Source organism: Equus caballus, chromosome 25 (assembly GCF_041296265.1).
Source record: "Equus caballus isolate H_3958 breed thoroughbred chromosome 25, TB-T2T, whole genome shotgun sequence".
In the NCBI taxonomy this organism is placed as follows: Eukaryota; Metazoa; Chordata; class Mammalia; order Perissodactyla; family Equidae; genus Equus; species Equus caballus.
The window spans coordinates 9,509,352-9,533,615 of NC_091708.1; the positions used below are offsets into that span (position 1 = coordinate 9,509,352).

The 24,264-nt window shown below is 40.5% G+C and overlaps 1 protein-coding gene across 8 annotated transcripts in view; it reads left to right on the plus strand.

The window, feature by feature from the left end:
- RECK (reversion inducing cysteine rich protein with kazal motifs) overlaps nt 1–24,264 on the plus strand; it is a 97,791-nt gene that overhangs the window by 15,900 nt on the left and 57,627 nt on the right. For 2 of the 8 annotated variants that reach the window (XM_023629662.2, XM_023629663.2), the window contains exons 3-7: nt 3,684–3,758; nt 4,675–4,711; nt 7,536–7,621; nt 9,726–9,773; nt 22,995–23,028. In XM_023629662.2, coding sequence (XP_023485430.1) covers nt 3,684–3,758; nt 4,675–4,711; nt 7,536–7,621; nt 9,726–9,773; nt 22,995–23,028 — 280 coding nt within the window. Of the gene's footprint in view, nt 1–3,683; nt 3,759–4,674; nt 4,712–7,535; nt 7,622–9,725; nt 9,774–10,928; nt 11,031–22,994; nt 23,029–24,264 lie in introns of those variants that run through there. The other 6 variants (XM_070250707.1, XM_070250708.1, XM_070250709.1 and 3 more) reach the window with 6 other exon arrangements.

The following is a 24,264-nucleotide window of genomic DNA, read 5'->3' on the forward strand; positions in this document are numbered from 1 at the left end:
CAAAAACTTTCACAGGGGATGACCTTATCAAGCCCCCAGGAGAGCAGATAGTGAGAGAAGAGTAAGAACAGCCCGAGAGCTTGGTGGAGAAAGCGCCCCTTCCCGCACCCACCCAGCCTGGCTCCAGCACCTGGGATCTCCTGGAAGACAGAGGGCTCAGAATATGCTGCTCTTGACTCCCACCCAGTGGCAATAGGCAGTAACTGCAACCAAATAATACCAGGGTGCCAAAAAACAACAATGCCCTCTAGCAATATCCAACATTATATTACATCTCCAGACCAGACAGAAAATGACAAGTACCCAGAAATCAGCCCTGAGGACTCAGAAATATCTAATCTAATGACAAAGAATTCAAAATAGCTATCATCAAAAAACAAGGTAAAAGAGAATGTAGAGAAACAATTCAGGTTCAGGAGCTACTTCACAAAAGACATTGAAACTATAAAGAAAAATCAGTCACAAGTATTAGAGATGAAAGACACAATGGAAGAATTAAAACAAAATATGGATTCCCGGAACGCTTGAGCACACATGACAGAGGAGCCTATCAGCATAATCAAAGATAGACATGTTGAAATGCTCCAGATAGAGGAGGAGAGAGAACTAAGACTAAAAAGAAATGAAGAAAGTCTCCCAGAAGTATCCAACTCAATTAGGAAATGCAACGTAAGAATTATAGGTGTTCAAGAAGGAGAATGGAGCAGAAAGATTGTTAAAAGAAATAATAGCAGATAACTTCCCAAACCTAGAGAAGGAAATCCTTGTAGAAGAGGCTACCAGATTTCCTAAATACGTCAACGTAAAAAGACCTACTGCGAGGCATATAGTAGTGAAACTGGTAAAAGTGAATGACAAAGAAAGAATACTAAGGGCAGCAAGGCAGAACAAAATAGCATACAAAGGAACCCCTATCAGGCTTTCAGCAGATTTCTCTGTAGAAACCTTATAGGCTAGGAGAGAATGGAATGAGGTATTCAAATCTTTGAAGGACAGAAGCTTTCAGCCATGAGTACTCTAAACAGCAAAAACATCCTTCAGATATGATGGAGAAATAAAACCTTTCCCAGACAAACATAAGCTAAGGAAGTTCATAGCCATTAGACCCCTTGCTACAAGAAATACTCAAGAAGGCCCTCATACCTAAAAAAAAAAAAAAAAGCAAGGGGTTACAAAGCATGGAATAATAAATAGGCAGACGGAATCAGAGCAGGATAGCAAATGCTCAAATAAATCATTAAAGGCAAAGGGAAGTAAAACACCAAAAGAAAAGGTAATCTTGTGATTTTAACCACAAACTCACAACACAAGATGGAATAAGATGTGAGAAAAACAACTTAGGAGGGGAGGAGGAATGGGACTGAATTGGTTTATTCTAAGGAAATAAGAGGCCATCAAAAAAGGGGCTATCTTGTCCATGAGATTTTGAATATAAACCTCACGGTAACCACTCACAAAAAAGCAGAACAGAGATACAAATAATAAATAAGGAGAAAACAAAGAAACACAAAATAAAAAAACTACATAATTTGACTGGTAGACCAAAATACACAGTACGAGAAACACAGGAAATGCAGGAAGTCTGGAAAACAAGTGATAAAATGGCAGCATTAAGCCCTCATATATTGATAATCACCCTAAACGTAAATGGATTGAATTCTCCAATAAAAAGACACAGAGTGGTGAGATGGATTAAAGAACAAGACCCAACACTATGCTGCCTCTTGGAAACACATCTCAGCTCCAATGACAAACAGGCTCAGAGTGAAGGGATGGAAGACAATACTCCAAGCCAACGGCAAACAACAGAAAGCAGGTGTTGCAATACTTATATCAGACAGAGTAGACTTCAAGATAAGACAGGTAAAGAGAGACAGAGGGGCAGTATATAATGATCAAAGGGACATTCCATCAAGAAGAAGTAATACTTGTAAATATTTATGCATCCAACACAGGAGCACCAAAGTACATAAAGCAACTATGAACAAACCTAAAAGGAGATATTAACAATAACAATAATAGTAGGGGACCTCAACACTCCACTCCCATCAATGGATACATCATCCAGCCAGAAAGTCAACAAGGAAACAGTGGAATTGAATGTAAAGCTAGACCAGTTGGACTTAACAGACATATATAGAACATTCCATCCGAAAACAGCAAAATACGCATTCTTCTCAAGTGCACATGGAGCATTCTCAAGGATAGACATATGTTGGGAAATAAGGCAAGCCTCAATAAATTTAAGAAGATTGAAATAATAACAAGCATCTTTTCCAATCAGAATGCTATAAAGCTAGAAATGAATTATAAGCAAAGAGCTGAGAAAAGGAGAAAGATATGGAGACTAAACAACATGCTGTTGAACAACCAGTGGATCATTGAAGAAATTAAAGGAGAAATAAAAAAATATCTGGAGACAAATGAAAATGAAAACATATCATACCAACTCATCTGGGATGCTGCAAAAACCGTATTAAGAGGGAAATTCATCGCAGTACAGGCTCACCTTAACAAACAAGAAAAGTCCCAAATAAACAATCTCAAACTACACCTAATGGAATTAGAAAAAGAAGAACAAACAAGGTAGAAGGAGAGAAGTAATGAAAATCAGAGCAGAAATAAATGCTATTGAAACAAAAAAGGCACTAGAAAGGATCAGTGAAACACAGAACTGGTTCTTTGAGAAGATAAATAAAATCGACAAATCCCTAGCCAGACTTACAAAGAAAAAAAGAGAGAAAGCTCAGATAAAAGTAGAAATGAAAGAGGAGAAATAACAATGGATACCACAGAATTACAGCGGATTATAAGAGAACACTACAAAAAACTATATGCCAACAAAATGGACAATCTAGAGGTATGGTAGCCACTAGCCACATGTGTCAAGTGAGCACTTGAAACGTGGTTAAAGAGATTGAGGAGGTGATTTTTAAATTTTATTTAATTGTTTAAGTTTAAATCTAAATAGCTTCACGTAGCTGGGAGCTGTCTTCTGAGACAAATTCATTCACCTTGATCAGATTCGGGTCAGGTTTCTTTTTTTTCTGTTTGGCAAGTCTGGCTCATAAATGGTATTGTGTCTGGATGTCTCTTCTGGTGATGTTAGCAGTCGTTGATAATTGTCTAAATGCATTAATTCACTAGGGGTTGCAAAATGGTGATATTCTAGCTAGTGAGTGAACTTGTCATCTCCTTGGTATCTTTATTAAAAGACTTTGTCTTTGTTTTATGGAGAACTTTATGCCATAATGCTGTTCACAGATTTGTTCTTCACCAATATCAATGGTGTGACATAGTCTATTTTTCATTGTGGTTAGTTGATTAAAAGCAGTTTGTAGAACAGTTTAAAATAAATTTATCATTTTTTCTTCCTTTTCTGTTTTCTTCTTTTTCTCCCCCATTCTCTAACAGATTTTCAGCCTGGTTTTCTCTGTTTTTGGTCATTAGAAAAGGATCCAGACCTAGTATATTTGGACTTTCTTGATTAGTTGCCAAACTAACCAACCTTTTAAGAAATGTTACCTCAGCTTAATTTAGATCTTTCCAAATGTTTTCCATTTATGAAAGGAGTTGGAAAATATTCTAGACAACTGATTAGTATAGAGGATAATAAATTTTACCTCTTCTTATTTCTTATGGAAAAAATGCCACAAAAACCTTTTTTTTCTTTTGTCAAATAGATATTCTCCTCAAAAAGTGAATCCCGACTAAAACATCTGTTACAGCGAGCCCCAGATTATTGCCCTGAAACAATGGTAGGTCTTGTTTAACTGAACTATGGAAGCTTTTATCTAAATGAAGCCATCAGATAGGTTACTTTTAGATTTAGCACATTTTTCAATGTGATTGGAGTTTGTGGTCAAAGTAAAATGTTACCTTTAACTAGGTACTTTACAAAGATCTTCACACAAATTGCTAGATAGAATATTGTTTTCACCTTTTATTCTTTATTCTCTGATGTAGTATAAAAACAATATTAAATATAAATGTATTGCAGTCTTTAAATTTCATTATAGCTTAACTGGAATTTGGAATTTTACTTATTATATTTTGACAATTTTATGAAAACCATAACTAAATCTTGTATTTGTTTGATTTTGAAAAGTTGGATTTGGGATAAGGGAAAACGTGCTTCTCCTTCTTCCTCTCTTCCCATTTTCTGGTATACAGTAGATGTACCGCTTGCCTGTCCGAATCATGTGACTTAAAATGTCTCTCCTGCCTGGGCTGTCCTCCATGTTTGGGATGCTCGTGGGCCGGGCTAAGGCAGTCTGAGCCTGCCTGAGAGCCTCTTTAGATGTGGCAGCTTGCCTTCTGTGAGGGGGAAAGGTGATGCTCAAACAGTTCTGACTGACACGTTTCCCTTTAGTCATTCTGCAGACACTTTCATCTTTGTGCTTGGAAGCAGTGATTCCAGTGAGCATCTTGAGGAACCAGACTCATCCTTAGTGCTCTTAGATGGGAAGATGGGAAAAGAGCAAGCAATATTTTTGCATCTCAGTTTTATTTTTTCTTCCCTGAATAGCTGGTGGATACTCATATAGTCCTAGAACGTTGACTGTATAGAGACAAACGTGGTCAAATTAGCTGTACACAATTTCTGTAGAATTTAATTCTTGTATTTAGGAACTGCTTACCTACATAAAAGCCTTTTGGTGATTACAATTTTAGGTTGAAATTTGGAGTTGTATGAATTCATCTTTGCCAGGTAAGCTATAGAAGTATAACATACGGCACTTTATTTTTAAAAACTTGTTTTGTGATTGTAAAATCCGTGTCATAGTCCTATAACTTAATGTGTACCCTTGAGTTTCTATCCTCCCCTTCCTGCGGGCACCCACATTTTCAAATGTGTAATTTCTCATTCACTCAATCCTTGACTGTACTCTTATCTCCACTTCTACCATTCTGTTGAAACTGGTCTTTGAAAGATCACAGGATCTCTTGATTCCTAGATCTTAAGACTTTTTCTCAGTATTTAATCTCTTCAACTTCCCTGCAACACTAGATAATATTGACTACTGACTACCTCCTTGTGACTCCACCTTGGCCTCATTATCATGTCCGCTCTGACCTCCCTGCCTCCCCACCCCAAGGACTGTTATTTCTGTGTGCATCCTCTTTCTTTCTCTGTCCACGGTCACTCTGGTAATGGCATTCCTTCCCAGAACTGTTAACTAATCAGCTCTGGGAAGATAACTTTCAAATCCAAGTCTTGGATCATGCCTTCTGAACATCTCTACCTGGATCTCTGCATCCACATGGTGTCTGAAGTGCAAATCCAGAACCAGACTCCTCTTATAGCTGCTTGTTCTATGAATGGCACTAGACTGGAAACCCTCAAGTTATCTTGATTGCTTTTTCTTTTTAGCTCCATTGACTCTCCCCTTGTAAAATCTTGCGTCTGTTCTCTCTACTCCTAGTTGAAGCCTTTATTACACGCTTGGAGTAGAATATTGTAATAACCTTGTAACCGGTATTGCAACACATTATATCTGTCCTCCTCACCTCCTTCAAAAAGGTCCTTTAGGAGATAGCCACTTCCGTCAGAATAAGGACCCACTTCCCTAGCCTACCATTCCTAGTCTCCTCAGATTAAAGCTCATCTTCTGGTCCTTGTTACAGCCAGTGCCCTGGACAAAGGGAGTATATCTTATGTATCTCTGAATTCTAAAGGCTGTCACACTGTTTGAAGTTTGTATTTCAAACAAATTGGACTATTTGTCGTCCTGGAATTGCCCACATCCTTGCTTGTTCTCCTAGTTATCCCTCCACATAGTGTCCTGGAATTACATTTATATATATACACATACGTACATACATATACTGTATGTGCACGCACATATACATTGTTCCTACCAACCTGTAGTCTCCATTATGGGAGAAATCATATATTTTATCTGTTTCATAGCCCGCATGATACCTAATAGAGTGCCTTGTGCAGAATAGGGGCTCAGTGGAAATTAATGCTTATTGAACAATTTAATACTTTCTAAGAGGCCACTAGTTGTGTGGAAACAGCAGTATACTGCATTATGGTGTAAAAGTTGACAGAGGTTTGGTTTTTTTTTTTCCTTTTTAAAGATTGGCGCCTATCTAACAACTGGCGCCAATCTTCTTTTTTTTCTGCTTCCTCTCCCCAAATCCCCCCAGCACACAGCTGTATATTTTCAGTTGTGGGTCCTTCTAGCTGTGGCATGTGGGACGCCGCGTCAATGTGGCCCGACGAGCGGTGCCATGTCCACTCACAGGATCTGAACCACCGAAACCCTGGGCTGCAGAAGCAGAGCATGCGAACTGAACTGCTCAGCCCCGGGGTCAGCCCCAGCTGACCACAGAGTTTTTGACCTACATTGATTCTGTTCAAATTCTTTCGAAAATATGAGTGATTCTGAATAGCAAGCAGCAAAGATTTAGAGAAACTGTACTAGGCAGTGGGGCTAGATGGGAGCCCGTTGCCCTTTGTACCCCTAAAGTATATGAGGATATAGAAGCTTATGATACGCAGTATTTTTAGCCAGTTTTAATAATTGGGCAGTCTGTAATTATATTTTGAGAACTTTGCTATCTGTGGGTCATTCGTTTGCTTTTGTTTGTTTTGTTTTTTAGCGGAAGGCTTCTATTTGTTGTAAGTCCTAGATTCATTTGGAGAACTATGTTACCTGTTGCCTCGAATCCCTGACGTGTTTTTCAAATGTAAATAATAATCTGATTTAATATAGATGTGGATTTGTAGATCTGTGTATTACACGGAAGCAGCGTAAAGCATTTTCTAAAAGATATAAGGAAGAATTTGTATAAATCTTTTCTCATAATCATTGCTTGTATCTCCTGATTTTATCCTAGGAGTCATTCATTGACATTGATAATTGCAAAAAGGGATCTAAAAATGCATTAGAACACTTTTTATAATTTTATCACCTTTTGGTCTCACAATAATTTGGTTGGAGCAGTAGCTGCTGTGTATAAATTAACCAGAATAATCATTTTGCCTCATAATTAAGTGCACCCATCAAAGTCAGTCCTGACTCACAGAAGATGTTCCTGTTGGTTTACTAAATACAGTTTTTAAACAACCTCATGGGTTTTACACTATTCTAGGTATTTAATATTTTGAATACAGTGATACTTAGGCCCTTTTTTATTTGTTTGCTTGTTAAGTTAAATTGGAATCTTTGCCTGTGATTCAGTCTAAAGGTGAGGAAGGCTTCTCTTTGCTTTCCTTAACCTGCACGTCTTGTAGAGTTGCTGTCCACCCAGGAGTGAGAATGACCTAAAGATTAGGGTGGACAGAGAGAGGAGAGGGACAGCAAAGGACCTGATAGTTCTGCTGGGCTGGGGGACCTGAGAAGACTGGCGGCACTGGGAGGAAGGGGAAGAACATAGGCTCAGTGGTTTTGAGGTCCTACTGTCTGAGCCAGTTTTCCTGTGGGTGCCTGCTGTGACTTTAGTGGCATCCATGAGTCAACTTGGCATGCTTTTTGTGTTTGTCAGTACTAATGACCAAAATATTTGAACATTCTGTTTTTAAGGTGTGTTTAAGAAGTCTGACGGCTGGGTTGGCTTAGGTTGCTGTGAACTGGCTATCACCTTGGAGTGTCGACAGGCGTGTAAGCAGGTAACACTGGGCACTCGAGCTCTTAATCAGTCAGCAGGGAGTACAGTTTGAGTTTTGGCTGTGCATGTCTTGGACCTCGCCTCCCTCGTTCGTACCTTTGAAGAGGTGACCCATGAAAGCTGCACATTTAGCGTTTCTTGCGTAGACGCTTCCTTTTAGGCTTGCTGCTTTTTCAGTTATGGCTGCTGCATGTGGGACCCTTAGCCGTCTCTGTTCTTTCTTGCCTTCTCTCTGCCACACAAAGAATACTATAGCAATTGAGGTCTTCTGTACTTTGCCTGTCATCATGCTTATCAATGCTGAATGATTCCAGACGCTCGAGAGTGTAGGGTGTGCTCGGATGAAAGCATTTGACACAGCTGACCTCCTTTGCTTTCGTCCTCTCTTCTGTCTTTCACCATGGTTTTACCCTGAGCATATTCTTCTATGCCTTCTCTGCTCCGAAGGTGAGCATGACTCCTGCAGTGAATTATGACTTTTCTGGTGCAGTTCAGGTTAGGCCCCTGAGTTCTTCCTCCCTGTGTCTATTTTCACGGTGCTTCCTCCGGGGGCTGTGGGGAAACTGGTCTCCTGGCTCCTCATACTCCTAGTGGTAGGAGTAGACTTAACTGGGAACTTTAGATGGACCAGAAACCACGGCTGGAAATCCTTCTTTTATTTTCTTCTTGTAGCGACTGGTCTGTGGACAGGAGCATATGAGACTTGGTGTCGCCTTCACTTTGATGTGGATTACGCACTCTGTGGGCAGCACACAGCCTAGCTGTCTGCTGCTCTCCTCCAGGCAGTGGAATGCAGCTGAGTTGCAGAGGGTTTGGACTAGAGTGGGTCTAGTGGGTCATAAAATAGTTGCCAGGTCTGTTCTGCTTCTTGCTCTCCCTGTCCTCATCAGCTGGCCTGTTCAAAATTGCATGAGCCTAGGTGAAGAACAGGAGGGAATGGAACGAGGAACCAGAGCCCATGGCTGTGGAACTACATCTCTAGACGGAGATGTGACCACCCTCAGCAGATTTGTTTTGGCTTGTTTTATATGGAAAGTACATACTTAAATGTGCGAATAACTTGCCTTTTCTCTTAGTGTCACTTTCTTCATCTGTAGAACCGATATCTTCTTCATAAACTTAAGAGAATTTCTTAAAAATAACTTTTGTTAATTGCCTGCCATAGCCTTTTCCTCTTTAATTGTCCCCTCTATTATATATGGATTTTTTTCTGAGGAAGTTGGCTCATAAGTCAGCATGAGAATTTAAAATACGGAGGGTTAAAGAAAAAGCAAAATATAAACGCCCTGGCAGAGCTTCACAAGAAAATTTGCTACAGAGTGGAATTCAGCTAAAAGACAAAAAGTCCTCTGATTTACTTTTCCTTCAAAGTCATTTAGTTTCTGAATTAACATAAGGACCGTGTTATGATGTGAGATTAAAGCCATTACAGTTAGAGTGAAGTTCTTAGGTTCTGGGGCTGATGTTTGTTCTAAAGAAATTGCGTTGGGGCCAGCCCAGTGGCATAGTGGTTAAGTTCACACATTCCACTTTGGTGGCCCGGGCTTCGCCGGTTCGGATCCTGGGTGTGGACATGGCACCGCTTGGCAAGCCATGCTGTGGTAGGCGTCCCACATATAAAGTAGAGGAAGATGGGCACGGATGTTAGCTCAGGGCCAGTCTTCCCCAGCAAAAAAAGGAGGATTGGCAGCAGATGTTAGGGCTAATCTTCCTCAAAAAAAAAAAAGAAAGAAATTGCGTGAAATTTGTTTGTTGTAATTTAGAAACTTTTAAATATTTGAGCATAACATTTTCCTTGATGAAATAAAGAATATTATAGGATCAGCCCTGGTGGCCTTGTGGTTAAGTTTGGCATGCTCCGCTTGAGCGGCCCAAGTTTGGTTCCTGGGCGTAGACCTACACCACTCCTCAGTGGCCATACTGTGGCAGCAGCCCACATAGAAAATAGAGGAAAATTGGCCACAGATGTTAGCCCAGGGCAAATCTTCCTCAGCAAAAAAAAGAATACTAACAATTAACATATACTTATATTAACTTCTGTTCTTTTTTGTCCTGTGCAGAATAGCATGTGTAATAAATTAACGGGGAAATCTGTTATCTTTTAGGCATCTTCAAAAAATGATATTTCCAAAGTTTGCAGAAAAGAATATGAGGTATGTGTTTTATTTAATAAATTTGGATAGACTATTCAGATGTTATCAGAATTGATAAAAGCACTTACATTTTTAAAATGAATTCATTCTTACATGAATTGCCTTTTACTTTACAGAAGGTATAACCTTGGCAAAAATGTTGTTTACCTTTTTTGGAAATACTGTGACTTTAATTGACTTGTTGAAGTTAAGCGTTAATTTTAAAGAAATGCCTAAATCACATATATGGAGGATTTAACCTATGATGTTTTCATAATAAAGGAACTGGCTGTACCCGAGGTTGTAAAACAGTTTGTCTTGGGTTCCATATCGTTTTTGCCCCTTTTCCTGTCCCTTGACCCATCCAGGCATCCATCTTTATAAACTACCTCTAATTGGAAGAAAAAAATCACACTGCTAGTGTGAGTAGCTTCAGACTTTCATAGTGTCTTGCATTTGGGGGAAAAAGTACTAAATTACAAAGGCTGTGTTGAATCTGAAGGACTCTTGTTCCCAAAGGTGGTATTTCAAGCACTGTGGTTCTAGATGGGGGAGTTACTAGGTCAGCGGTAGAGGAGGTGTTTCACATCATGCAGATACGTAGAGAGGATTGTCCTGATGTGAAAAAGCTCCTCGGTGGGACTCCTTTGTTCAGTTTCTAGAACTCCATCGTTAAATGTGAGCATATTATCGTTTTTCATAGTGTGAGACCATGTAATTAAGGACACAAGTGCATATGCCTCATTCATCATTTTTATATGTAAACATTGGGATTCCTATTGCTTTTAATAGTCTGTTTTCTCTTGGAGAAGAAAGCTAGAACAACTCTTAACTGCTTCAAAAATCTAGTTCTGAATTTTTTTTCTTTTCTCAAAACCTATAATTGTATCTCTTGATTAATATTTTTTAATTGGAGAAATCTTATTTATCTTTTATCCCTTTATACTATTTTCTAAGTTTTATCTGTTTGTCTGAAGACAAATTTCAAGATTAAAGTACAACTCTCCTCTGTTCTTATTGGAAGGAGCCTTGCTACAAGGAAGTAAAAGATCTTTCTTTTTTTCCTTATCTCTCTACCTTTGAAATAACTAGTTTTAGTTTCTCTTGAATGAAGTGGCTAACTGATAATTCCTTCTTTTCTCCCACATGATGTCTGACACTGTCCATCTTCTGTAGCCTGTCCTCCATTATTTTAGTGTGCTTCCTTCTCTTGTCTGGATTTCTGCATTGCCCTAGGAAGTCTGCCAGTATGTGTTGATGAAGGACGGGACAGGAAAGGTAAGAGAGATAAACACTGTCCTATGAGAGAAATACTAAGAGTAGTTTACTTTTCCTGGTCTATCCTCCCTTATTTGGCCTAGAATTAAGCAATTGTTTTCCAAAAATCTGTATGCCAAGAGGGTTCTTTTACATATATATGTAAAATGTATACGTGTAATATACTATATATGTAATGTATACGTATATTTAAAACTGACCCTACAAATTATTCAGACTCAATTTGATTTCTTATATGTTATTTAGAAATAAAAAGAGAGACGAGCACTTTAATGCAGAAAGAGGGCTCTACATTATAAACCCCAAATAACAGTCCCTCTCAGGACTGTTGAAGTCTAGAGATGATAGCTCTTTGATATAAAGTGAATTGGGTAAGTTTGCCGCAGTGGAACCTATTTTAACTGGACTGGTTGTTTATGAACATTAGAACAGTTTATGAAACTAGGCTTTTAGGACCTTTTCCTTAACACTGTATGGTCCCTGGGGTGAACTTCTAGATGTGTAAGCTCCTCCTTTAGGCTTACTGTTTCAGGGATTAGCATTTACCCTGAAGGATGGTTTGACGTTGTTTGACTAAAGATTCAGAGTGAGTAATCATATTTGGAAGAGCTAATGTTTATCTTTACTGGTAAGCTGCTGCAAAATTCCTTTTGAGGGGATTTCCTAAGAAATTTACTTACATGAATAAAGTTAAAAAATCTTAATGCCATTTAAGATTCTGTTTTGTTCCACCCAAGCTAGGCTAAGCCAGTTAAATATAAAGCATTGTTATGGCTGATTTTGTAGCATCTGGTTTCTTTCTTATGCAAATCAACAAGTGTTTATTGATTACAGAAAGGCCATTTTATATATTAGAAGGAGCACAGACTTGGGAGACCTAGGTTAGACCTAGGTTAGAATTCTGGTTAAGCCACTTATAACTTCAAATACCAAAGAATTGTATCTAGTTGAGTCAAGATGATTAAAATATATACTGCCCACGCAAGGGCTCAGGGAAATCAGAAAGCAGAGTGAGTGTGTTGGAGGTTATCAGGGAAGAGTTCTCGAAAGAGAGAGGTCTGAAAGGATTTCTGTAATTTGGGTAAGAAGACTGGATTAAAAGCATGTGAGCAAACATACACTTTGCTTGTGCAGGGGGCAAAAAGAAAATAAGCCAACTTTGGGCTGAGGTTCTATGCTTGGACAGGCAAAGTGGGACCAGACCAGAAAGGTGATATTTTGAGGCTCAACCCATTATTAAGTAGAGGGAGATGATGAATCTGTAATAGAAGACCAACATAAATTACAAGTCTAATATTTTAGAAAGCTGAAAGTCTTAGTGATGTGTAGGCTAAGTTTTAGATCCCCCAAACTCCTCTAATCTTGCCAAAATCAGATGATGCCCAAAACTGGAGTGATAGCAATAGAGTCGAGTATTCAGAAGTAAATCAGAGATTTGAAGGCAGAATCCACCTACAGGATTTGTTATGATGGATTGAATATAAGAAGTGATGTTCAGGGAAGTATAAAAAACAATTATTAGTGAATTAATGATTTGGAAGATAGAACCGAAGAAATTATATGCCAGAGGGACAGGCTTATAAAAGGGAGTTTAAGGGATGTGGAGGATAGAGAAAGTGTTCTAATTGGAATACTACAAGAAGAAGAAAGAATATGGGGCAGAGGCAGTGTTTAAAGAAGCCCAGCAAATCCCCAGCAGGATTAAAAAAGAGAGAGAAATCCATACATTGTAGATAGAGCTCATAGCCAAAGATCTTAAAAACAATCAGAAAAAAAGACCTTGCCTTCAAAGGAGACCAACAGCTGGTATCTCAGTAGCAACAGAGGAAGCCAGAGACAGTGGAGTGATACCTAAACTGTTCTGAAAGAAAATAACTGTTAACCTAGAATTCCATATCCAGCAAAAATATTTCTCAAGAAAGAGGGCAAAATTAAGATACTTCCAGACAACAAAAACAGAATTGCCATTACTGGACCTCTTCTAGAAGTCCTTCTCTGAAGAGAGTTCTAAAATATCTACAATTATTTGAGATGCAAAAGAAAATGAGAATGATGAAAATACAAAGTAACCAAATTCAAACACAGATTATATAAAACAATAATGTATTAATTGAGTTTAAAAAAAGAGATAAAATACACAGCAACAATCGTGTTTACGTTGGGAGAGGAGTTTAAAGAAATTGAAGTATATTGAGTCTTATGTCTTTTTAAATGTAAAAACCCATATCTCAGAGGTAGTTAGAAATGCAGGACTAAAGGTGTGGAGAGATGCTATGCTCAAGGTCAACCCTGACGTAACCCTTCAACCTTGAGAGTGAAAGAAAGCTCTATTAAAGAGAAAGTGTAGGAAAAAGAAAAGCGCTGCACTTTGAAAATTGGTTCTTGAGGGATCTAGAGGAGAAGAAGCCAGATACTGATCTGACAATTTAGTAGGAAGATGCATTCAGTAGTGGAATGTTGGAATGAGATACTCCAAGAAAAAGAGGAGATCTTGTCGCTGGAAACGTTGAAGCAAAGGCTTACTGGCCTCACATATTGTGGAAGGGATTTCTGCAATGGACAGGAGATTTGACTAATGATTTCCCAACTCTCCAGTTCTCTTATCTTGACCAATACCTAAGAAGGATTACTTCCTTCTGTACTTAAGAGTACTTCCTTCAGAATCACACTTGTTTAATTAGAGCTATCAAAATCAACCAGTGGCTTGATGGCACCTGTATGGACATGTTCAAGTGTCATGGGCTTGCTCAGTTCGAGGTTCTCTGTGCATTTTCGCAGGCTTGATCCTTGACCCACGCTGAAGTGTTTGTAAGGCCACATGGGTTCATTGAGATGTGGCACTAGAACCAGGGATGATATTCAAAATATTCAACAAGTGGAATGACGTGGGCACCAACAGAACAGATGCTGGCTAAGCCATCGGTATAGCTGGCTGATTAGAACTGAAGTAAAAACTAATTCATGTTTTCTGTGAGGTGTGAGACATATAGTATAAGTCGTTGTCTACAAATTGGCAAGCATATTTCCTTATAGCCACCAAAATGGTGATTTTTTTTTCAAGTTATTTTTCTTCTTAGTTTTTTTTTTTCTGTCGAACATTAGAATAAAGATGACGTGAGGCCAGTGAATTTCCAGAGACTGGCAATGGCTATAAAGTGATGAGACACATTTTAGTTTCCAGTTCATAAATCCATTTCCTACCTTTATGTCAGGCCTCACCTGCTCTTCTCTTAGCATAACGGTCATAAATATGAATCTCTCCATTGCTGCATGAGCCACTGAAGTGCCGTGCTACAAATTTATCATCACACTTTTACGTTTTTACTTGTGTCTTCCTTCTTCACAGATCCTTCTCTATGCTTTTCTTTATACTCTTTTCAGAAATAGCGTTTTCAGTTCTTTTCTTTCTTTCCTAGCGTTCTTTAGTCCAGTTATTTGATGTTATTTCATTAAGGAAGGTGAGAAACTATAAAGGAAAGTCAGTAGGAGATATTTTTGTGAGGACTCACTTTTTTTTAATCTTAAGGCATTTATAAGTTTTAAATTAAACAGTTGTTAACAAAACTAAAATAATGTTCTGTCCTGGGACTCTGGTTCTGTGAGAATGCTAAGATTAAATTAAGACTGAGAGTATTAAAAAGAGTCTCTGAGAACCACAAAAGCAAAGATGGTCAGGTTTGTGAGTTCCAGGCTTGGTTCTGTCCGTGCCATCCCGTCAACAACACACAGCTAAGTGCATAAGAGAAGGGTGGAGGTATGTGTTAAATTCTGTTGTTTGAATTTCACATGTTCAAAATTAAAAATGGTATATGATAAAAAGTCTCTTTGCCACTTCTTGTGTGATGGCCACCCAGTTTTTAGAGTCACTAGAGGTTTTTTATTTGGTGAGGAAGATTGGCCCTGAGCTAACATCTGTTGCCAGTCATCCTCTGTTTTATGAAGGATACTGCCACAGCATGGTTTGAGGAGCAGTGCTGGGTCCCAGCCCAGGATCTGAACCAGTGAACCCTGGGCCGCTGAAGCGGAGTGCAAGAACTTAACCACTATGCCACTGGGCCGGCCCCCACCAGAGATGTTTTATGCATATAAAAGTAAATTATGTGTAAATATGTATATATAGGCCTCTTCCAGCCCCCTGTGACACAGATGGTGGCTTTCCATACACTTTGTCCTAACCCTGGATGCCAGTGTTTGCTGCATATTTACGTATGCCTACATGGGCTGTACAGTGTATCCTCAGAAAATGTCACAATAAAATGTTGTTTTAAAGATTTCTATGTGTTAGTTTTATTTTGTTCCTTTTTTCTCAAATTAAACTTGATTCTAGATTTACTACAAGAAGCTTAAAGGAAAAGAGATGAAAAAATAGTCCTGGGGCTGGCCCAGTGGCGTAGTGGTTAAGTTCGTGCGCTCTCCTTCAGTGGCCCGGGGTTCAAGGGTTAAGATCCCCAACACAGACTTAGCACCACTCGTCAAGCCACACTCTGGTGGCATCCCACATAAAATAGAGGAAGGTTGGCACAGATGTTAGCTCAGGGCCAATCTTCAGAGACTGGAGTAGACCCTCTTGTATGGCTGCTGACAGCCAGGGCTGTGGACAGGCAGCTTTGAGCATTTTAGCACAAAGAATCATGTCGCACTTTGCCCTTGCAAAGCCTTCAGGACCTAAATGTAAAGCTGCTTTTAGTTAATGCTAAGGAAACTCTGAAAGTCGTCAGGACAGAGTCAGTAGAAGACGGAATGGGAGACTTTGTAAATGATGAGATGCTATGGAGGTGTGCTGCGTGAGAGCAGCCCCGAGCCGTTACCTGCAGCTGATGAGCTCCAAAAAGAGCGAAACCGGTTAGGTCCTGCAGTACTGGCTTAAGATAGGACAAAACCTTGAATATGTTCCCTTTGTATGTTGTTTTCTTGTGTCATATTTTTTTATTTGGGAAGGGAATAACTCCTTTTTAGTCTCTTTGTGCTAGTGTAATTCCTCTCTAGTCCATCTTCTCAGAAGTCCCCTGAATGAGATCGTCCCACAAGGGAAATCTGATCAAGTCAGGTTGGACCAGTGACCTGGGCTAATAAATGGCCAGGTTTTTCCCGCTAGGCAATCTCATCTACTCCCTAGCTTTAATTGCCCCTGTATGATGACAACTGCAGAATCTTCTTTGCTGACATCTTTTTCTGAGCTCCTGAATCACTAGTGGATCTGTGTACTTTGGATGTTCAACTGACATTTTGAATCAGCCAAGCTGATTGTTACCTTCCCTATCTTCCCTACCTCCTCCTCCCTCCACCTTACTGTGACATACCAGCACACACGTACACATCCCAAAACAAAAACTTACTTCTTTTAGGGGCTGGCCCAGTGGGGCAACGGTTAAGTGCGCACGTTCCGCTTCGGCGGCCCAGGGTTCGCCAGGTCGGATCCTGGGTGCAGACATGGCATCACTTGTCAAACCATGCTGTGGCAGGCGTCCCACATATAAAGTAGAGGAAGATGGGCACGGATGTTAGCTCAGGGCCAGTCTTCCTCAGCAAAAAGAGGAGGATTGGCAGCAGATATTAGCTCAGGGCTAATCTTCCTGGAAAAAAAAAACTTCTTTCTTTTACATTTGTTGCTTGGTTGTTCCAGTATGGTTCTCCCAGATACAGAAACTAAAACCCTAAGAGATATTGTCTACTCTCTTCTCTTCTCACCACCTCCCACAAATAACTGGCTATCAAACCCAAAAAATTTGCCTCAAAAATATATCTCAAGTCAGCCTCTGTTCCAGATTCTCAATTACTGCCTTAGCTCAGGCCTTTAAACCACTTTTCTGGACTGCTAGGATAGCTGCCCCACCAGCTTTTCTATCTAATTTCTCCTCTGTTTACTCTCTCCACTTCTCCTGGGGTGCTCTCTTTGAAGACCACATATGGTCGTGTCACTCCCTTCCTTAAACCTCTTCAGTGGCTCATCCATGGGACACAGGTCACGTTCCTCAGCATGGTGTACTGGGCTTTTCTTGATCTAGCCCCTGACTCTTCCCTCCTTTACCCTTCAGCAGCTGGCTGCTCAGGATTCCCCAGGTGGGCCAGGTGTTAGATTTATTAATTGTAGTTGCACAACCTGTTTGTTCTACCTGGAATTCCCTCTCCCCGAATCCATCCTATCACCCAATCCAGAGTGTGCTGGAGCCAGCTCCTACCAGCTAGGGCGAACTGATTGTTAAATATTCAGGAATTTTGCAAACCAGGAAAGCAGTCATGATGGGGTATTTACACCATAAACATCAGCAAATATTAGAAATCAGGACCACCCCCACCCACACCTCTGCGAAAGCTGGTCCCAGCACACCACTACCCTTCCATCCCACTGGCAACCTTTGCCCCGAATTCTGGCTTACATGGTTCCTCTTTAAACACTTTCCTTCCCAGCCCTCTTGCCTCCACACACATAAAATCGACTGCTACTTCTAAGCATTTTACATGCTTTGGGATAGCATTTGTCCCCTTTAGTGTAACTCTTTGTTTACATGTCAGTTTTTAGTGCTAAACTCAGTTCTTGGGGGCAGAGTCCATGTCTCAGTTGTCTTTGTATCTGTCATTCATTCATTTACTCAGCATTCATTGAACTGATACACACCGAACTGATACATTTAATGTCTATCAGGCAGTGTTTTCAGGGTACAAAGATGAAAGGATTTAGCCACTGTCTGCAGGAAGTTCGTCATCTAGTCTATGGGAAGAGAGAAATTCAAAAAGTGTGTTACAATGCAGTGAGACAAGTACTTTGCTAGAAGTCTATACAAGACACATTGACGCCTAGAGGAGAAACCCTGCCCAGGGTAATGGGGAAGTCTTCACAGAGCAGATAAGACTGTAAGAGTAAATAAAAATGTGTTGCCTGTAAATAGGTGCTATAGTTAGTATTTTTAGAAATAGAATTTTTTCCACTCTGGACAGCTGAATTACGCAAGGTTCTTTATTCCACAGTAAATAGCAGTTTTGTATGGAAACCCTGTGTAAATGTCTATGAATTAGGTATTCTTTGAATGAGGAGAGAAAGCGCTTTCTGTTACACTATAATGTATGGCAAACCATCCCCAATCTCCATATCCTAAACAATAAAAGTTGATTATTTCTCATGAATCTAAGGGCCAGCTGGGCAGTTCTGATGTGGCCAGGCTTAGCTGATTCTGGCTGGACTGACTCATGCATCTGCAATCATTTGGCATTTGGCCTGGGTCTGGCTGGTTAGGAGGCCCTTGGCTGGGTCAGCTCAGCTCTCCTCCATGTGTCTCCCCCAGCCCTCTAGCAGGCTGGCTCATGTGTATTCCCATGGTGGTAGCAGGGGCTCGAGAGGAAGTGGAAACATGCAAGTGTGTGTGCAGGCCTCTGCTTGCTTCAAGCCTGCCACTGCCTGCTTCACCAGAGCAAATTGCATGGCTAAGTCCAGAGTTACTATGTGAGAAATAGAGGCAGGGGAATAGGAACATTGGGATCATTACTGCAGTCAGTCCACCACGAACACATCCTCTGTGCTAAAGTCTGTTCTAGACCTTGTGTTACTCTGCAGATGTTACTTACCAGGGAATTTGCTTCCAGCTGGCTGGATGCTCTGTGCTGATAATGAGCAAACTTATCTGAGCAGTCTAAACATATTAACTTATTTCAGTTTTGTGTGTTCATTTTTGTCCAAGTATTGAAATAACATTTATCATTTGGGAGGCTGAAGAAATTGAAGAGTCACTTGTTTAGTGATATCCATGTCGTGATATTAAACTCCTTTACATATTCTAGTCACTTAGACTTTTTGACTTAAAAGCATGGTGTCCGCAACAAGAAGAAAACATCTTGGAGAAGTTTAAAAATATTTTTGAAAGGTCAATTATTTGATCTCTCCAACTAAGCATTTGATGAGCTAGATTTCTCATACTAATGCAAAAGTTCAAACTGGGAGAAATTTCAGTCCATCTGTGAAAAGCAAACAAACAGATTTTATTTAGTGAGGCCTTAGAAACAGAGCTACTCCTTTACTTTTAACTAGTGGCCTTGGGAATAGGAAACATTAAATAACAGTTCATAAAATGTGCTCTTTTGGGTCTTTGTCCAGAAGTGACTAAACATCCAAAATTCAAACCTGTTGTTGTTTTCACAAGATTCGTATGATCACTGTTTGCTTCATTTTCATCATCCTCATCATTGGTGAGAATGGGAAAGGGAGCTGGAGAGGCCAGTAGTAGAAGGGCAGTGGACAAAGAAAAGATTGAGACAAGTGGACAAATGGAGAAATGTTCCAAAGGAGTCCCTGAAGTGGAAAAGTGGGTGGCCAGGACAGAAAATCCATCTGCAGAACCAACTTCTGAGCAAGAGGTTGGACCAGCAGAGTCCACCGCCCAGATGTACCCCAAAAGGAAGGTCAGTGTGGCATGAAGGATCACATAAGTTCCCTCGACTTCAATGTCACTCTATATCTTAGTTTTTCTGCCAAGTTTGCCCACAGGTCACCTGCTTCCAGCACTTGGTGGAAGGGCTTGTTGCAGTTCTGTAAAACGAGTGCGAGTGGGGCAGGGAACTGGTTAATGGAGCAGCTGCCTGAGGAAAGATGTCACCATCAAATTTTTTAAAGGGATATAAGTTAATCTCAAGAAAATGATTTTTTTTCACAATTTAAGGTACTGATTTTAAAAATAGGAGACTGTCGAAATGGATTACTCTATGGACGTAAACTCATCCGTGTGTTGGCTGCTCTCAGAAAAATAATCCAAAGTCGTCTTCTAGCATAGTGTCATGGCGGAGCACTGGTGGAGCGGTCTGGGTTCTAGCCCTGCTCTGCCCTTTGCGTCATGTGTGCATCTGTCTCTCCAGCTGTACAGCAAAGGCTGTGGATTGGACGGTCTCCTGGGACCGTGTGGACTCCAGTACACTGACATGTTCTTTGGGTCTCTGAGGTTGTGGAAGGGATTTGAAGGTCTCCTGGGACCGTGTCGACTCCAGTACACTGACGTGTTCTTTGGGTCTCTGGGGTTGTGGTAGATCCTCACCTCAGTAACGCTGTAACTTTGATCTGTTCTAGAGTTAGATGAGTGAGGTGAGGGAACTGTTACATGGAGGCACACTGGGTATAGATTGGTGGTGGAAGGTCCAAAGAGGTTCCATACAAGTGAGTGTAAACCATCAGTTACTTCTGCTTTTGCCACCAGATGGTGATCAGACATTTGAAAGACTTAAGGATTGACTTCACTAAGACCCCAAGATTGGCTGTCTTAAGAAATGAAGAAACTTTAAGTTAATCCTGTAACTCATTACGTAGTATGTCTTAAGCCCTGTCAAATGAATCAGCAATAATTTAAGCGGTGAAAAGGTAGAGTTACCTATAGATTGTACCTTAGGTATCGCTATCCGTGGTATAGTTGATAGTGAGGTGTAGTTACGGAAGGTTAGGAATCTTTTCTCAAATAGGGGGATATGATCAGAGTCTATGAAATCATGAGGATAAAGTAAGCAACAGAGACAAAAGCCGGTATACCCAAATTAAGGACCATTCTTTTAAACCTGGAAATTGGTTAAGATGAACATAAAGATGTAAAAACAGTATTTATTAACACAAGAGGTGCTGCCATGTAGAAATGTAAAAGTTTTTGGTTCAACAAATGAGAGTAAACCTATGCATGAAAGGTGGATCAGTGAACATTAGAGAAATGAGAAGTGCTTAGGGAATATCTCTGAACTGTGGATGTGACATCAAAGGAGACACCTGCGCCTTTCTTCTACATTAGGGGTTGGCAAACTTTTTCTGTAAAGGGTCAGATAGCAAATATTTTAGCTTGCAGGCCATGTGGTTTGTGTCTATTCAACCTACCATCGTAGTGTGAAGTAGCCATATGCACTATGTAAACATATGGATGTGATTGTGTTCCAATAAAACTTTATTTACAAACACAGGCACTGGGCAAGATTTGGCCTGTGTGCCATGGTATGCCAACCTGTTTGTGGGTGAAAGCCAGGGTCCCTAAGTATTTCTCCTTTCTAGGCCTCGGTCTCTGGCTCCTGTCAAATAAGGAGTTGGTTTAGATGATCTCTGACATTTTTCAGGTTTGTGTCTTTCAGTACTTCTCTCTGAAGCCAAGTGATCCAGAAGGCTGACCCAGAGATATTTCTTTTATTTCTAAGGTCAAATTTTGTAAAAATCCAGCTTGAACAGATTCGTAAGTCTCTAGGACAGGGTTTCTCAACCTTGGCACTATTGACATTTGGAGCTGAGTAATCTTTTGTTGTGGGGGAGCTGTTCTGTGCATTGTAGCATGTCGAGCAGCGTCTCTGAACTCTACCTGCTATATCCCAGTGGCACATACACTCCCCTCTGCACCCAGTTGTGACAATGAAAAATGTCTCCAGACGTTGCCAAAGCACAGTCACCCCAGGTGAGAACTACTTCTCTAGAGACTTCGAGATAGTAGAAGAATACCAAAAGTGGAAGTCAGACCATGCAACCCAGAACAGCCACCAAGATAACAAAAACACTTCTTCATGTACAAGGTTAAAAAAGCCAAAACCAAAGGAACACCAGCTTATTAGAGAAGGGCCATGAGAGCTGGAAAGTTGGTAGCAGATTGCTTTTTAATACTGATTTATATCATTTTATGGAAAGTGTTCCTGAAACCATTGAATCAGAATAGAGGGCTGGCTACAACTGGTAGCAGAAAAGTCAGAAACAAAGAAGCATGGGTGAAGAGAGAGCACTGTCAAAGAACACCAGGAGTATTTCCTTTTCACGACTTTTATGTTGTTCGATGAGATCTCTAGCAGAAAGAATTCACTGGGTGAATTCATTAGCCCTCATCTCTGACGCCTGGGGTTTTTGTTTTGTTTTATTTTGCTTTAAATGGATAAATCAAGTGTGGTTTATTCCTACAGTAGAATATTATTTACGGAGAAAATGAATGCAGAACAGCTTCACACCACTACGGAGAGGGACACTTCAAGTATCCCTGGGTTTTAACTGTCAGTAAAGCTGGTCCTTTAACAAATCCAGATCACGTGGCTGGCTTGTGCGTTAGCTGTAATTAAAAGCCAGAATCATCTGTATTCAACAAGAAGGGTGCACTTGATTTCCATCTACCTTTCGTTTATGCCCATAGTATTTCTTTGAAGAATTCATTCTCTTCCAGTTGTGAGTGATATTAATCATTGTTGACAAGCCCTGAATATCCAAATGGGTTTGTACAGTGAATTGTTTTTGTCTTGTTTTGCTTCTTATTTTCCTACAAAGACTTTAACACAGTATGATGTTTTCTGAACAGTGATCTCAGAGCTCTAGAAACACTAATTCTATCTCAGTCTCTGCTTTTGGCTTGCTCTGTGACCTGGGGCAGTCTCTCCTCTGTTGAGGAAACAGTGTCTTCATCTGTCAAATGGTAGAGACGTTCCCCATCTCTGGCCCCAGGGTGGCTACGTAAGAGTTATCTTTGGGGCCTTGCTTAAAATGCAGACTTCCGTGCTTCACCGTGAACCCAGGTTCTGATCCTGTGCTCTCGGGTAAGGCGTGGGAAGCCCGAGGGATTCTAGTGCGAGGCCGTGTGTGAGAACGGTTAGAGATGGCCTCCAAGGTCCTTTCAGCTCTAAAATGCAGTGTTTCTATGAAATATATGTCTCTCTAAATGTCCTGTATTATATACTACAAGAAGTCATGAACTGATACGTTGTAAGTTCCTCCACATACACACATTGGTACTGCTTTACGTAAACTTGGTTTGCTGTGATGTGGTCAGCTTATGGCTCAAGAGATAATCTTGATCCCCACTACATGCTGGAAGATGATTTCCCTTTTCACCAGGATGCCATCTCGTAGCTTCTTTGTTTTCAGTCTTGGGTTTAGAGAAGCCTTAAAGAGTTTGATATCCTGATTTCCATATAACAATAAAGTGGAATAAAATTAGAAATTCTGTGTGGTTGTTAATTTCTGTTTGTTTGTTTTTCTTTAATTTACAGAATGCTCTTTTCAGTTGCATTAGCAGAAATGAAAGTAAGTATATTGTCGATGGTTATGTAACCAGTCCAAAGAGCAAAGCACAGTTTACAGAATGGGATTTAGCTGTCTAAATATTGCCAAGACCCTGGCAGTAGAACTGAGGTTGTCAGTAAGCCATCTGAAGTATTGTACACGGCGGGATTCCGATAGGCTCCTTCCTCTGGAGTGTTCAGGCCATTCTTGAATTACACCGGTTTCCGTGTCCTAGTTGCAGATTTGCAAAGCAGAGACTAGTGCTGGGTGTGCTAGAGGAAGATCACGCCCCGCGTGAATAATGGCATCACTTTCAGAAGGGAAGCACTCCCCCGTGATGCAATGCAGCACTTGCTCAGGGCCGCCTCTCAGTTCATTCAGCAGACGTTCATTCACTGCTTGCTCCGTGCAGGGCAGACGCACATCTGTGGGGGACACAACCTGTGCACAAAGAACACTGGGACATGGTGGATATGGGATAGGGTCACTGATAAAGTGCTGTGGGAGTTCAGAGGAAGTAGGGATCACATCCTGCAGGGGTGCTTAGAGGTGACTTTGTGGACTTGGTAGCTGAACTGGGCCTCGAAGGATGGACAAGATGTGAACAGTGGAGGCTGGAGGAAGGACATTCCAGGTGAAGGGAATAGCGAGAGCGGTTAGCGATGGGGAAACGCATCTGAGCAACAGAGTTGTTTAGATTAGCTTGGCAGTGGGGTGTATCAAAGGATAGTAAGAAAGACTGGCTGTCTATACTTTCTCTTCTACCCTTTCTAACTGGGGCTGAGTTCAAGATATCCCAGATAGTCTCTGGCATGTAATCTTAGGTCCCCCCACACTGGTAAAGAAGCCAGCGTAATGGGGGAGTCAGAAGATCGGCATCCTTGTCCTTTTCTCACTTGTCTCTCTTCTGTCTTCAGTATCCCCTCCCCACTCCCAGTTTATCCTCGTTGAGGTTGACAGTGATAAATGTAGCCATTAATAATTGTTCTTTGTGATGAAAATGAAGAATTCAGCAATGAACACAGTAAGTTTGGAAGTAATTACAAGTCAAAAACTTAGGTGGCACAATAGGTATGAAATAATTTTCTAGTCCAGGAAACTGAGGCTTGTGCTGCGTCAGTTCAGTCCTAGTTTAGTTAATTTGTATATGATTTTATCATTATCATTATTTCTGGAAGCTGCCTGAATTCCCTGATCATTCCTGGTCTGTGAAATTCACCAGAAACCTGGTTTTGGTTCGTGCACAACCATCGCTAA